The following is a 16008-nucleotide window of genomic DNA, read 5'->3' as shown; positions in this document are numbered from 1 at the left end:
GAATTCCATGTAATTTTCACATCACAAAATATTTTGGTTTTTACCCCAACCTATTAAAAACATAAAAATCATTGTATGCTCCACTCCCTGGCTGTATAGAACCAGGCCACAGGCTTGGCCCTGGTCTGTAAGTTCCAACTCCTACTGGAAACTTGTCATCGGTGCTGGGCACCAACAGGAAGAATGTCTCTGTAGGGACTGGGCTCAACTGGGATGGAGCTGATTCAGAAAACAAGTCCACAGCTGCACCCCCTTTGCTTGGACAAAACCAACACTTAACCAAGAAGCAGGAAAGTCTCAGGACTGAGGAGCTACAAAGTCCCACCCAAGTTGTGATCAGAGGTCAGAAGTGGGTCTGAGAGGAGCAAGCACACATTCGTGGTGGTGGGTGACTGTCACAGGGTGAGTGATCTGAGCAGGTCCTGTGGGATGGTGAGGGTCCCTTGGGAACTGCAGCCCGTGCTAGGGAGCTGCATCCCTTTGGGAACAGTGATAAGTGGAGTAAAGGATATCTGCACCCTCGCTGCCTGCACTCACCTTCCCATGACGGGGCCTGGATAAAAGCACGTTCATCTTGGGACTGAGAGGAGGACAAAGAGACAATTACAGACCTACCACATTCCTCTGGTCTCCTTGTTGGCACGCCAAGCAACAACCCACCACAGACTCCATATTCCGGGTTCCATATTTCAGAACCCGGAAAGGAAAGAGCCCTTACTGTTGAAGCCAGGAAGTGAAAACTTGCAGAGAGTTAACAAGGGAGGAGGCACTCCATGTTTCTACTCATTTCTAGGATCGTTTATGACATGAGGAGGGGCTGGGATCAGCATAGCCACAGCACTGAGTCTCAGGGTGGACAGGGGCTGGCCAGACACTGAACTTTCCATGTTGGGCCAGCCAGAGTCCAAGCCTTTGGATTTGGTAGCAGAGATATTAGAGGGTGGGCCCAGCATTCCATGGGAGGTGGCAGTCCAAGGATCATACTTACTGTGCAAATTGGCACTTGGGTCCCTCGGGGCAGAAGCCAGCTAAGTAGTTGATGCACATCACTCGGTGGACATGACGGTATCTGCACAGGGGACCTGCTAGGCCAAGAGGAAACAACCAGCGAGTCTGGATGAGGAGAAACTCACAGGAAAGTCCACTGGGAAGGGTATGGCCCCTTACCTGCTGTCGTTGACTTGACTCCAACTCAACACTGACCCTGTAGGATAGAGTAGAACTTCCCCATAGGGTTTCTAAGGCTGTCATGTTTACAGAAGCAGACTGCCACCTCTTTTCTCCGCAGAGCAGCTGGTGGGTTCAGACTGTTGACCTTTTGGTTAGTAACCAAGCACTTAACTACTGTGTCACCAGACCTTATAGGCCACCACTTAATTAAAAAATAAAAAATCAGTAGCTGTCAAGTTGATTCTGACTCATGGCAACCCCACCTGTGTCAGAGTAGAACAGCTCTTCAAGGAGTTTACAATGGCTGTGATCTTTTCAAAGGCATTCTAATGATATAGTGGTTAAGGCATTTGGTTGCTAACCAAAAGGGCAGTGGTTCAAACCCTTGGAAACCCAATGGGGGTTGCTATGAGTCAGAATTGACTTGACAGCTTTGAGTTTGGTTTTGGTGATCTTTCGTAAGTAGATCAGGTCTTTCTTCCAAGGTGCCTCTGGGTAGATTCAAGCCACCAACCTGCCATTTGTACTGCCCAAGGACTCCCTACCCACTCAATAAAAAAAAAAAAAACCCATTGGCTTCAAATGGACTCACCTTCCTGCTCTTTCTATCCTGCCCTGCAGCACCATGTCTAGCCACATGACTCAGATAGGAAAAAGAATTGCAAGATGTGTCAGGCCAGGTATCAACTGGCAAGTTCTGATGTAGGCAGGTCAGAAATACGCTAACATGCTGCATGTCTTGGAGGACTTACATCAGTGTGGACCATGGTTTGCCTTCTTTACCTCTAGAAGGAACCCTGGTGGCACTCAGATGCTAACCAAAGGGTTAGAAGTTCAAACCCACCCATCAGCTTCATGGGAGAAAGACCTAGATGTCTGCTCCTGTGTAGATTACAGCCTAGGAAACCCTGTGAGATGGTTCTCTGTCTTACAGGGTCACTATGAATCAGAACCAACTCAACAGCTCCCAGGTATAACAGAGAACCAAAACAAAACTCACTGCCATGGAGTCAATTTGACTCATAGAGACCCCTTCTTGGGTTTCTGAGGTGGTATCTCTATGGAAGTAGATGACCCAGTCTTCCTTCCAAGGAGTGGCTGGTGGGTTTGAACCACCAGCTTTCTGGTTAGCAGTCAAATGCCTTAGGCACTAAGCCACAAAGGTGTACCAAAAAATAAACCTGTTGCTGTCGAGTCAATTCTGACTCACAATGACTCTATAGAGCAAAGTAGAACTACCCCATGGGGTTTCCAAGGCTGTAGTCTCTATGGAGAAGTTCAGCTGGTACGGTGGTTAAAGCACTGAGCTGCTAACCAAAAGGTTGGTGGCTTGAACCCACCAGCTGCTCCACAGGAGGAAGATGAGGCAGTCTGCTTCTATAAAGATTTACAGCCTTGGAAACACTCTGGAGTATTTATACTCTGTCCTGTAGAGGCGCTTCTAGGGGCGCTGTGAGTCAGAACTCAGTACCTCCACAGAGGAGTCAAAGGAGTGAAAATGAGCTGAGTGTGTTTACAGCTGGGCAGACTGCCAAGGCTTGCCAGGGGTCCTATGTGTCATCCCTGAGGGAGGTGCTTCCTACGAGAGGAAACAGGCCCACAGCAGTGGGGTCATTTGTTCAAGATCACACAGCCAATCTGCGCTGAGCTAGAATTCGAACCCATGGAAGCCTGTCCAGCAGAACCCAGCCTGCCCTGCATTGTACCCCAGCATGCTTTTCCATTGGGGCATGAGCCTGGGGGTCCTTCTAAAAGGCTGTCAGTGGAGTTTCAGCTCTGGGGGAAGACCCCTACAGACCCTCATCAGGAAGACTTCCTCCAACCTGATCACCACATCCCATTGCACCCCTCCAGTCCTCACCATCCTTGCAGAAACCTTGATTATACCAAGGACAGTCCCGGGCCTTGGATGCTGGCTTCACATGAAGGAAGGAACACTCCTTGTTGTTGCATTCACCTGAAAATGACACCATCCTTTTTACATAGTGGGCTCATGTGTGTGTGTGGAGGGGGGTAAAAGCTACAACGAAGCCTGTAAGAGCTGGAACTTGACAGCCTTGCTCTTCTGGGTCTGCAAGTTTTCTGCCTTCAACAGGTAGTCTTACCACCTTTCTATTGCTGTCTATTCAGAATCCCCCCTTGTTTGAGTTACTGAGTTCTTGGACAGGCTTCTGCCTTATACAGGTTCTGGCTTCCGCAGGGTTACTACATATCACCAACAACAATGCTGCTCCAACCAGTCTTCAGTGGAGAGTTCAGAGACGTGAGAGGCTCATCTTTGTGGCACCTCCCACCTCTCCAGACTGGAGCAGCCCTCATGTGTAAGCTACCTGCTTTTCCTGTCGTCTTTCCACAGCTTTTTGAAAAGAGCAACCTCACCATGACCTTTCCTGCAACGGAAGAAGAGTGAATCTTGATAATAATGTGCTAAGCCGGGCACAGGTATGAACAAACACATCTGGAAGAGCTGGAGCATCCCCGGATGTCCAGAAGAGACTGGAGCAGAAGGCAGGGAGAGGCTGACAGAGAGACCAGGAGTGACCAGGAGCTGGCAGCTCGAGTGCCGAGAAGACACTGAGCGCAGACGTGGCTGTGAGCTCCCGAAAGCCCTCTCATCATCTCTTCTACAGAACCTCCACCACTTCTGGAGCCTAGGGGAGCAGTTCTGCTTGGTGAAAATACCGGGAACAGGAGGTTTTTACTTCAAATTTGCCATGGGCGTGAAAACAGCTGCTACACAGAGGGACACTGGTAGTGACCCAAAGCCTGTGCTGTAGTCTGTCTGTGGATCTGACCAAGACTCCTGTTGAGCTTGTAGCCAAGGAGGAGCCAGCCCTATGGGCACAGCCTTCTTAGGAGGGGTTGCAAGAGTCCTTAGATTCCTTAAATTAACAATCCAATTGAAAAATGGGCAGAAGACATGAATAGACACTTTACCAAGGAGGATATTCAGGTGGCCAGCTAATACATGAAGAGATGCTCACAATCATTGGCCACCAGAGAGATGCAAATCAAAACAACAATGAAATACCATCTCATCCCAGCAATGATGGCAAGGTTCAACAAGACAGAAAATAACAAATGCTGGCGAGAACGTGGAGAGATTGGGACTCTCATGCACTGCTGGTGGGACTGTGAAGTGATCCAACTACTGTGGAAATCAATATGGTGATTCCTTAGAAAGCTGGAATTGGAGATACCATTTGACCCAGCAATCCCATTACTAGGTATATATTCTGGAGAGGTGAGAGCCAGGATAGGAACAGATATGTGCACACTCATGTTCATTGCAGCACTATTTACAATAGCAAAAATATGGAGACAACCTACGTGCCCATCAGTGGAAGAGTGGATGACCAAACTATGGTACATACACATAATGGAATGCTATGCAGCATTAAAGAATAATGTAGAGTCTGCAAAACACCACATGATATGGATGAACTTGGAGGATATTATTCTGAGAGATATAAGTCAATCACAGAAGTTCAAATATAGTATTAGTTCATTGTTGTGGAGGGTCAAGGAAAGGTTTATATATGGAGGGAAACTTTCTTTGTTGGTTGCCAGGAGTGGGAGGGGAGGGGAGGGGATGTTGTGGAGGGTCAAGGAAAGGTTTATATATGGAGGGAAACTTTCTTTGTTGGTTGCCAGGAGTGGGAGGGGAAAGAATTCCAAAAAAAAAAAAAAAATGCATTGACCCATGTCACTTTTGTTGTTTGTTTGTTGTTGTTGTGTGCCATTGAATCGGAACCGACTCATAGCGATCCCTCCTTGGGTTTCCGAGGCAGTATCACTATGGAAGTAGATTGCCCTGTCTTCCTTCTGAGGAGTGGTTGGTGGGTTTGAACCGCCAGCCTTCTGGTTAGCAGTCAAGTGCCTTAGGCACTAAGCTACCAGAGCTTTAGTTTTTGTGTATTTCATTGTACATAAATTATATTTCAATTAAATGCATTAAAAAAAAAGAGTTCTCAGATTCCTCAAAGTTAGGGACCCAGGGCTCTAAAAAGTACATAGGGAAAGATTCAGGCCACTTCTCCCCTCTTCCCAGCAGAGAATTTGTGACTGTTCCCAACTTCATCCTCCTTACAATTCGATAATGCAGCACTTTGTAGTGCTGAAAAGGCCTTCACAAGGGAGCCCCTCAGGTGCTTTTCAAGCTGCGCTCCCAGGAGACTTACACCCCGGCTTCTTCAGGCAAGCCACACCTGAAGGAGAGTCCCACTGCCTTCTCAGAGTCTGAAACCCCCTGCCTTGCAGCCCTCTCCTTCCACAGATGAAGGCAGCAGCACTCAGAAAGGGGAGGTGGCATGTCTGTTTTCACTGGGCGTCCTCACACTGTTAGAAGGCTGGCTTGCACATCACTGGGGTACAGCGCTTGATGGAGTGCTAACTCTGGGCTTCTTCAGCCTTCTTAGGAAATCATAGGACACCACCCACTGGGGCTAAGTCAGCGTTTGGTAGATGGAGATGCACATGTTGGCATTCCTCTGCTGGCCAACAGGTGGCACCAACCCCTCACCCACCAGACCTTGTCTCCCAGAGACACCTCTTTTGATAACACATGCCAGGAATAGCACCAAATACCTTGGACTTTCTAGGTCCCTTTAACTACCCTTTCCCATACCCACACCCCAGCAATAATTTTTTAAAAAAGTAAAAAAAAAAAAAAAAAAGGCAATTTATTGCCAATAAGAGTGATACCCACTAATACCAGTTGCTGTGGAGTTGACTGACTCATGGCGACCCCATGTGTATCAGAGTAAAACCGTCCTCCAAAGAGTTTTCTTTGGCTGATTTTTCAAAACAGATTGCCAGACCTTTCTTCCAAGCCACTTCATGGTGGACTAGAACCACCAACCTTTTGGTGAGCAGCCAAGCACCTTAACCCTTTGCCCCAACCTGGGACTCCAATGGGGAGGATACTTGGATATATAAGGAAGAGAGATCCATTTGTTCTAAGAACAGAAACATGGAATATGTGTTGTAATCATGTGTTGGTGCTAATCTGAGTAATCTGAGAACAGAAGGGGGCTTGGTCCTGTTCCTCTTTCCATCCCAGCATGGTACCCAATCTCCAAAGGAAACCCAGCCAAGGTTCCTTACAGGAATAAAGACACAGCAGAGTTTTAAGCCATGACCAAGGGGAGCCGGGCTCTGGGTAAACATTGTCCTTTCTTTAAAGGGCAACATGTGGGCAGGCCGTGAATTGCCAGGGCCCCCACCTCTGAGGAGGCAGCCAGAAACAGAATTGTGACCTGAGGGGTACACTTGCTGACTTAGGATGCTTTGCCTTGGTCGGCCTGCCTCCACCCCTACCCCACTCCCCACCCCCCCGTACCCAGGACCCTCCCACCTGCTGTAACCACCACTGAGGAACAGCAGCTCCTGCCACGTAGTGAAGTTGCAAGTCCTAAATCAATGGCATAACAGGGGATTTTGCCAGCTCTCTCCTGTCACTCTTCACCCCTCAGTTTGAGAACCACTGGACTAGAGAATCCTTAAGGCTCTGAGAAGCATGAGTTGTAGAATTTTGTTGGGAAGGAAGAGATCTGAAACACACTCACAGATTCCATTCTTCCAAGGTACACCGAGGGGACTGGAACTTCCAACCTTTCCGTTAGCAACAGGTGTGCTAACCAATTACACCACCTAAGGACTTTGATTCCATTCTTAGAGGAGGTGGAAAGTGGCTGTGGTTCCCCCCACCCTGAGATAGCCCCTTAAATGACAAAAGAGGGACTTGAGGCCAGAAGGGAGGAAAGCGGCCCAGTAGTGGGGTACCGAGCTAGCATAGGGGCGGCACTTCTCCACCTCCTGATTTTATATTAACATTACTTTCATTCCCAACAAATGATTTCGTTTTCCATTGAGGGAAGCAATGTTAAATTTTCTTCTAAAATAAGAGTTAAAAATAGCAAGTCATTGGAAAAACATACAGCGATGTGGGAGGCTGTGGGTACCGCAGTACCAACACATGGTGAGCGTGGCTTGCGGAGGCCTAAGTGTAGGAAGTACCGGCCTAGCCCTGGGTTTGAAAGATGGCCTATTGGGCTGAAGTCTGGACAGACAGTCCAGGGTGTGTTTAGTCAGGAGGGAAGGCTTTCAGTCTTTGATTCTAAGCCGCCCCTCCTCTCCTGGGGCATAACCGGGAAGCCTGAGCCTGCGGGGCTACAGAAGGAGACCTCACAGAGCACAGGCCCACTTTTTCTGGGGGATTGGAGAAGCAGCCTACTGGGGCTCAGACTGGCCTCGTGGACCTCCTGGGAACGTGTTTCCAGCTCCCTGGGGGCAGGGACCTTACCGAACTTGGAGTAGAAGTAGCACTCAGGCATCCTGGTGACGTCGTACTGGTGCAGGAACTTGCACTGGTCACCCTTCTTGCACAGGCCCCGCAGCCAGTGCTTGCACACCACCGTCTGCCCCCCACCATCATGCCGGAAAGGGCAGCGCCTACCTGGAGACAGCAGACCACCTGGCTGGAGACCCGCTCACCCCTTGAGGGGCTTCCCAGGAGCGTGGGGGTCACCCCTGAGCTCCCGGTGGTGGTGGTTCATTGCTGTCGAGTTGGCCCCCCACTCATAGTGACCCCACGCATGTTGGAGCGAAACACAGTCCCGTCTTGTGCCATTTGCATGGTCGTGTGATCCCTAGGGTCTTCATGGGCTGATTTTTGGAAACAGATCACCAGGGCTTTCTTCCTAGTTCATCTCAGTCTAGAAGCTACACTGAAACTAGTTCTACGTCATGTTGTTGTCATATGCCCTGGAGTCAGACCTGACTCATAGCGGCCCCTCCTTGGGTTTCCGAGGCAGTATCACTATGGAAGTAGATTGCCCAGCCTTCCTTCCGAGGAGTGGCTGGTGGGTTTGAACCACCAGCCTTCTGGTTAGCAGTCAAGTGCCTTAGGCACTATGCTACCAGAGCTCGTATGTTCTATGTCATAGCAACATGCAAGCCTCCACTGATGGATGGTGGCTGCGTGTGAGATGCACGAGCTGGGAATGGAACCCAGGTCTTCCCCCTGGAAGGCGAGAATTCTACCACTGAACCACCACTGTCTCACAAGCCCCAGGTTGGGGCTAGAATTGGGGCCAGAGGCAGCAGGAAGGACATGCTGTGTTCTGAGACTGCTGTTCCCTCCACTACAGCTTTGTCCAAACCGTTCTCCATCAGCCCGTCCCACCTGTCCCTTCTGCTTGGTGAGCTGCCCACCAAACCTCAGTGGAGAGGCAGCCTTCTCCCAGCACTCTGCACAACATGACCCTTCTCCAGGCTTGTCCTGCAGCTCCAACCCCAGGGCAGCCCAGATCCGACACCCAGCAAGTTCTCATTATGGTCTCATTGAATTCGTGTCTGCAAAAACACTACGCTTCCTGATGATGAAGAGCCGATCCTGTGATGATTTAGAAGGGCTCTTACATGGCAATGTTACACAGGATTACATGTTATCTTCATTAGAATGGCATTGCCACCAGGAGGAAGGACATCCCCATGCTACGCTCCTCAGCAGGCCTGGCCATACAGTGGCCAACCCTCTCTGATTGAATTTGAGGGGGCCTAGGAAGGTGTTCTTTTCCAATACTCCCTACTCCCTGCCCTAGGCCTTTGACAGGAGTTATGCAGTAGTTAAGCGCTCAGCTGCTAACCAAAATGTCAGCGGTTCAAACCCAACTGCCACTGTATGGGAGAAAGACATGTCAGTCAGCTTCCACAGAGATTAACCTGTTGCCGTCAAGTCGATTCTGACTCATAGCAACCCTCTAGGACAGAGTAGAACTGCCCCATAAGATTTCTTAGGCTTTCATTTTTATGGGAATAGACTGCCACATCTTTCTCCCATAAGTAGCTTGTGAGTTCAAAGCACCAACTTTTCGGTTGGCAACTAAGCATTTAACCACGGCACCAATGGGGATCCCCATAAAGATGACAGCCTTGGAAACCCTATGAAGCAGTTCTACACTATCCTTTAGGGTTGCTGTGAGTTGGAATCTATGGTACCCATCACCCCATATCCTTAGCCATTCACTTGCTTGGGTCTGACTTTCCACACCACAGTATATTCTTTGGATGGTCCAAGCACACTGCAAGAAGGCCTCATTGTGAACCATGGCTTTAGACATGGGGTGGGCTGAGCTGAGGAGGCAGGACCTGATGGGGAGTCTTGGAGGCCAGACAGAGCCTGACCCACAGTGAAGGACATGCTGTTCTAGACAGTTCGTCTCCCTTGTCCTCATCACCAGGCTGTGAGCAAACATGGCCCCAGGGTCTCCCAGCTCCAGAAACAGGATCATTTGGAGTCAAAGCAGGTCCTAAACTCATTCACATCAACAGCCTCTTAACCTGGATCTATGACCAAGCCTCAGGGAGACTGAGAACCTCCAAATTTACAGGCAAGGCTGTTTGGGCAACTGTATATTTCTATGGGTGGAGAACCTCTAAGTGTTCCATGAGCCAAAAAAAAAAAAAAAAAGAGAAAGAAAGAAAAGAAAAGTTCAGAACCCTTGTGTTTAAAACAGTTTCTCCAGAAAGCTGTACTTGGGGAGAGGGGTTTAGGGAGAGGGCATTGCTTAATCCAAAGTCGAGGAGAGAGGAGTGAGGGTGCTGTTGCCAGCACTTCAAGGACTATGACTACAGGGAATGGGTGGCACAACTGGTCTTGTCCCACAGAGACTAAGAAGCCAAGAGTGGGGGACAGGGGGATCCCACTCTCTTGGCTGGGGCCTCTGAGGACTCACAGGCCAAACCCATAAGCCTTCTGGCCTCATCAGCAAGGCAGGAGGAAGGACTGCCCCTTCCTGGTCCTCTGCTTTGCCTCCTACACACACACACTGCCCAAACCCCCCACCCCTCCTCTGTCCCTTTCCCTCCCCAGATGCAGCTGCCACACCTCGGCCAGGCGAGTCCCTGCTGAGCCAGACCCTGCTCTGCCAGCCAGGCCCGCCCCGAGCCGCTCACTCACCTTTCCCACAGAGCCCTTGGGAGAAGAAGTTGCACACAGCAGAGCTGGACTCTGAAGGGGAAGGAAGAGAGAAGGAGCTTCCCCGGAGGCCTTCACCCAATGCAGCAAGTCTCCCCTGGACCTCCTCAAGGCTCAGGCCTGTGCACTCAAATCTGAGCCAGCCTGCAAGCCTCAACACCTAAGCCCCTCACCTCTCAAACAGCGGAGTAGGAGGGGATGGAGGCAAAACTGCCCTGGAGCCTGGCCTGGTTGGCCCAGCTTCTCTCCATTTACCTTCTCTAGGGGTCTCTGCTTTCCCAGTCTGGAAAAGGGGCTACACAGAAGCCAGCCCCACTCTCCCAGAGACCAGGGAGAGACATAAGAGGTGAGGCCTGAGCCTCTGAGAAGGGTTAACTGAGACTCCCAGGCAGTGGGCCCAACCCCCCTCCACAGCCTCCCTGGTGAGGAGAACAGAGAGCCAGAGAGAGGGGCCACCCCAGCAGGATGCTGGGCCGCGGACAGGGTGCTGGCCCAGGCGCCCACTCACTGTCCATGCCCTGGAAAGGCAGGAGACCCACGCCCTTCTGCACGTCCACATCCTTCTCGAAGGTGAAGGTGAAGCGCTCCAGGCCCGCGATGAGCTCCTGCATCTTTCCCCTCCAGCTCAGGCTGCAGAAGCTGAGAGGCCCCTGCAGGTGGACCCTATACAGCTCATCAGAGGCCTTAAGGGGCCCGGGCAACGCCACCCTCCTCACCTTTTCACCCCGGCAGCCAGTCTCTGGGTCCCTCAGGCTGCTCTCTAGCTGAGGTCACACAGGAGTGGGGCGCAGCTGCCTCATACACACCCCACAATGCAGGTCCAGACACCCCAGAGTCCCCGCGCCCCTACACTGTGTCCCTAAGTCCTCCCAGTGCACACTGGTGGTGGGTGGAGGCATTAGCAAAGACCCACACACTGCTTATCTCTGAGGGTTAGTTACCACACCAGCACCTGCACAGGTGTTACCAAACCCATGCTCACTACCTGAAGATACAGCCCAGGTGAGCACACTGGAGGGGCACAAACCACCCCCAGCAAGGCGGCTCGGATTCTCCCCGAGCTTGGGGACTAGTGGGTGACAGCAGTGCAGGCACGTGCTAGGGAGCCTACCACCCCATTTGGAGCCGCAGACACCCCCGTTCAGGCCTGAGTGACAAGCCCCTAGTGAGCTCTTTATGGGAGTGAGGGGGAAAAGGACAGAGACCCAGAGGAATCGGAAGCAGGCTGAATGGCTCTTTGTCTCCCTCCTACACGGTTGCCAGCTGGGAAGGAACCAACCTCAGGCCAGCCCACCTCCCCACCCCGAATTGCAGGCCACCCAGGTCTCCAGACCAGCCTGCCCTGAGAAAGTGCATTGTAAACGAAATCTCTATGCAAATATTGTTTTATTATTATTGCCCTACCCCTGCCCCCAGGCCTGGGACCTCTGAACAGACTTCTAGAGGCGCTCCCCCTCCTTGGGCTCTAGCCCTGAGCGGGCTCCCTCTGACTGGAGCCGATACCCACAGAACCCAAATACTCTGCATCCTGGGCTCCCACACAACAGGGAGGGGTGGGCAGTGGCTGGCAGGCCTGCAGCCGGGCCAACAGGAACAAGCTTGCTGGCGAGGCACCCAGGTTTGTTGTTCTTTTGAACGCCAGAGCTGGAAAGATAGACAGGAGCCGAGGCAGGGCTGGGAGGGGCAAGGAAGGGAGCCAAGTGTTTCCAGAAGCTTCCGGAAGGTGCAGGACCTGAACTCGGGGATCCTTGTAGGGGTGGCAGCCCTTGATTCTCTTTGGCTCTCATGTATGCACTGAACCCCAAAGCATGTCCACCTATCTACCAAAAAAAAAAAAAAAAAACCAAAAACCCACTGCTGTCAAGTCGATTCCAACTGATAGTGATTCCTCGGGTTATAGAAAAGAACTGTTCCATAGGGGTTTTGTTCTGTTTTTTAATTTTATTGTGATTTGGGTGAAAATTTACAGAGCAAATTCATTTTCCATACAGAAGTTCATACACATTTTGTTTCATGACATTGACTGCAAGTCCCCACAATATAACAGCTCTCTTCCCACTTCCTTCCCATAGTTACCTCTTCCCTGTGTCCTTCCCTCCCATACACTCCTCCCCCACAAGCTGTCTCCCTGTGCAAACACTCCCCTTCTGTTCTCTCATGAGTGTGTATCCACCTGATATAAATGGTCAGCCCATATGCCTGTCCATAGTTTGGATGGAAGCCACAGGAGTGGGTTCAGGGGCCATAGTCTCAGGGGTCTCACCAGGCTCTATCAGACCAACAAACCTGGTCTTTTTTTTTTTCTTTTAAAGATTGAGTTTTGTTCCACATTGTTCTCCCACTCTATCCAGTATCACCTGCACCAATCCCCCTCTGAGTGGCTGAGTGGTAGCTGGGCACCATCTAGTTCTCCTGGTCTCAGAGTTATATAGGCTAAGGTTCACATGGTCCACTAGTCCCTCAGACTTGTTGTTGCCATGGATCTTTGCTGTCCTTCATTCTTTGCTCTAGACGAGGAGAGACTCATCATTGTATCTAGATGGCTGCTTGGAAGCTTTTAAGACCCCAGTCACTACTCACCAAAGTAGGATGTAGAACATTATTTTTGTGTAGTATATTATGTCAATAGAGTTTGATGTTCCCTGCGACCTTGGTCCAACTACTTGCTCCCTCAGGGTGGCTGGCTGTAGCCAAAAAGTCACCACAACCTTATCCCTTGTCAGTTCTACTATATACCTGGACATTCTTACAGCACATCTAATACGCTTATAGAAACATCATATGCCAACCCTATACATGATCATGGGCACACTCCCCTCTGCCTAGACGTACCTGATTGTCCAGCCTGTCCACCCATCTGTCCACCCATAGAGCAATGCTTGCCGTCACTGACAACACAATATTATACATGCAAAAGGGTTCATCTTTGTTGTCTGTACCTCCCATGCACCTCTCTATGTCTTCCACTTCCTCAATGCCTTCGTGGGGTTTTAAAAAACCAAACCAAACTCACTGTTATCCAGTTGATTCCAACTGATAGTCACCACATTGGGTTTCTGAGGTGGTAAATCTTTATGGAAGCAGATTGCCCCATCTTCCTTTGGAGGAGCAGCTAGTGGGTTTAAACCACCTGCCTTCTGGTTAGCAGTCAAATGCTTTAGGCACTACATCACCAGAGCTCCTTCCATTGGGTTCACTTGGCTGTAATCTCTACAGGAGCAGATCCATCAGGTCTTTCTGTGGAACACCGCTAGGTAGGCTCCAACTGCCAACCTTTAGTTTGTAGTCAAGTGCAAACTTTCTGTGCTACCCAGGAACCTCCCTTCTGTCCACACAGGCCCTTAAGGCTCATGACAACCTGGTAGGATAGGCAGGACAGATGAGGAAATCAGGGCCCAGAGAGGCCAAGGGCACACAGTTTGAAAGGCAGCAACAACTGAATTCAAATCCAGTTGTCAGGATTTCCTTCAGTGAACATTCACCGAGCATCCCTGTGCTATCGACTGGAACCGCGAGGCAAAGGACTGCCTTTAGAGAAGATAGACAGATGGCAACACAGTTATACAACAGGTAGACAGGGTGTGCTAAGCGCTGGGGGTACCCCAGGGAGGGGTGGCCAGAAGGGCTTCTCAGAGGAGGATCGAGGATGACGGGGGAGAGTGTTCAGCAGAGGAGCAGAAACAACACGGGAGGTTGAGGGAGTAGTCAAAGGCTTGATGTGGCGGAAGTGCAGGGTTAGAAAAGGAAGTGGAGGAGACAAGGCTGGAGAGGTGAGCGGGCATCTGAAACTGGAGCCTGCAGGTCGTGTCCAGAGGGTTGGCCTCTTGTTCTAAAGGCAGTGGAGCGCCATTGAAGGGCACTGAAGAGAACAGCAACACACAGCACCTCAGAGGATGGACTGAAGGACAAAGACAGGGGCTACGAGGCTAGTTCAAAACCAAAGCACCAAACCAGTAGCTGTTGAGTAGACCCCAACTCCTGCGGACCTCATGGATGTCAGAGCAGAACTGTGCTCTCCAGGGTTCTCAGTGATTTTTCAGAAGCAGATTGCCAGGCCTTTCTTCTGAGGTGCCTCTGGGTGGATTCGAACCTGCAACCTTTCAGTTAGCAGCTGAAAACATTCATCTTTTGCACCAGGCAACAGGGGTCCAGCCTGAGGTGCTTCCCAGCATTCCACGGACAAAAGTTGCACCGGAGAGGCACACAGTGAATCACTGGGCTCATTAAGGGCCATCAGAGGGAAAAGCCGCAGGAGACTCTCAGCTGAAGTCTAGTGGCACCCAGCTGGCTTCTCTCCACCTCATCTGGCCCCACCTGTATGGGCCTGGCCGGCCTCAGTGTGCAACCAGTGTTGCTGGGATCAGGTCCCTGCTCCCAAAAGCTCGGTATTAGTTTGGCCGAAGAATGATACTATCTTGCATTCATGGTTTTTGTTGATTCAAAATACCTTCCCATTTGGAAGACCTCACTCCATTTTACAGAAGCGCAAACAGAAACACAGAGACACTGAGTGACTGCCAGGGTCTCACAGCGTCAGAGCTGGGAGTCCAGTCTGGTCTCCCAACTCCCAGGTCCTCTCTCTCCCCTGTCTCGATCTGGCCAGGGGGATACTGGTTTATACTCGTTCCTGGGTCTTGAAGTGATCGGGCATTATCTCCTCCGGGACTTGAAGGAGGACCATTAACCCACCTCACATTTCATCCAAGGTCTCCTAGCCTCACTACACCTTCCCAATTGCTTCTACCCATTCTACAGATAAAGAAAGCAAGGGGTAAAGCAACTGCCTGCACTGACACGGGCAGAAGATGCCAGATGGGGCCAGGATCCCCACTTTGTCCCAGAACCTATGCATGAACAGAAAGCGAACCCCAGGCCAGAGAAGGTCTGGTTATGCCCTGGGGGAGGAAGCAGGGCAGGGCTAGTGTTCCAGCTCCGTGAACTCCCTTCTGGAACCTCCCCATCCACTCAGCCTGTGCCCTGGGACTCGCCCGGAACTCACCCGAGCCCTTGTGTTCGTATTTATTAATTAATTCACGGCTGCAAAGAGGGCCTTCAGATCACAGTACACATGGGGGGATAATTGTTTTAATCACCATCATTAAAAGGCTCTCCCTGAACTCTGGCTGCAGAATCCCTGAGTCATCATCATCACCCTGCCCCTTTCTCTTTATCCATGTGTTGCTCTGGAAAGCAGGGCTGGGAAGCCCTGGAATTCTCTGGCTGCCCGGGCCTGGGGAGGTCATCCGGCCTTGGCCCTGGCCTTGGGCGACAGCCAGAGCTTTTCTGGGACAGAGCGGCCACACTTTCCTCCCTCCTACCTCAGGCATCGTAGGTTCATGGAGAGGGTGCAGATCATGGCATCCGGTAGGCCTGGGCTCTACCCCTGGCTCTGGCAGTTGCTGGCCTCCTAATTCTGGGCAAGTCATGAAATCACCCTCTGAACCCCAAACAAGATGGTAAAATGGACTTACCAACACTTTCTCCTTGGGGGAGAGGATTAATGTGAAGTGGGTGTGGGTGCCTGACAGGGAGTTGTTGATTAGAGTTGTCCTTCCCAAGAGATCAGCACCTGTCCACGATTAACCCTAACCTGTGGATTCTGACTCATGGCAGCCGGTGTGTTACAGAGTAGAACTGCTCCGTAGGGTTTTCGTGGCTGTAATCTTTACACAAGCAGATTGACAGGCCTTAGTTCCATGGCATTGCAGGGTGAGTTTGTACCACCAACCTTTAGGTTAGTAACCAAAAGAACCAAACCAAACTCACTGCCGTTGAGTCAAATCCGACTCATAGTGACCCTTTCTTGGGTTTCCGAGGTGGTATCACTACGGAAGTAGATTGCCCAATCTTCCTTCCGA

The 16008-nt window shown here is 50.8% G+C and overlaps 1 protein-coding gene across 1 annotated transcript; it reads right to left on the bottom strand.

Moving 5' to 3' along the window:
• Positions 1 to 984: 984 nt before the first annotated feature.
• On the bottom strand, positions 985 to 10761 carry CPSF4L (cleavage and polyadenylation specific factor 4 like). Its single transcript, XM_007959681.2, has 5 exons — positions 10659 to 10761; positions 10133 to 10183; positions 7475 to 7627; positions 3032 to 3127; positions 985 to 1082 (listed from the first exon to the last, which is right to left on the bottom strand). The coding sequence occupies exons 1-5, from the start codon at positions 10759 to 10761 to the stop codon at positions 985 to 987; spliced, it is 501 nt and encodes a 166-aa protein (XP_007957872.1).
• Between the last annotated feature and the right edge of the window lie 5247 nt (positions 10762 to 16008).

Source organism: Orycteropus afer, unplaced genomic scaffold (assembly GCF_000298275.1).
Source record: "Orycteropus afer afer isolate SDZICR_OR568_19922 unplaced genomic scaffold, OryAfe1.0 scaffold00018, whole genome shotgun sequence".
In the NCBI taxonomy this organism is placed as follows: Eukaryota; Metazoa; Chordata; class Mammalia; order Tubulidentata; family Orycteropodidae; genus Orycteropus; species Orycteropus afer.
Note: the sequence above shows the minus strand (reverse complement) of the source record. Positions and strands in the feature narration are given on the sequence as shown.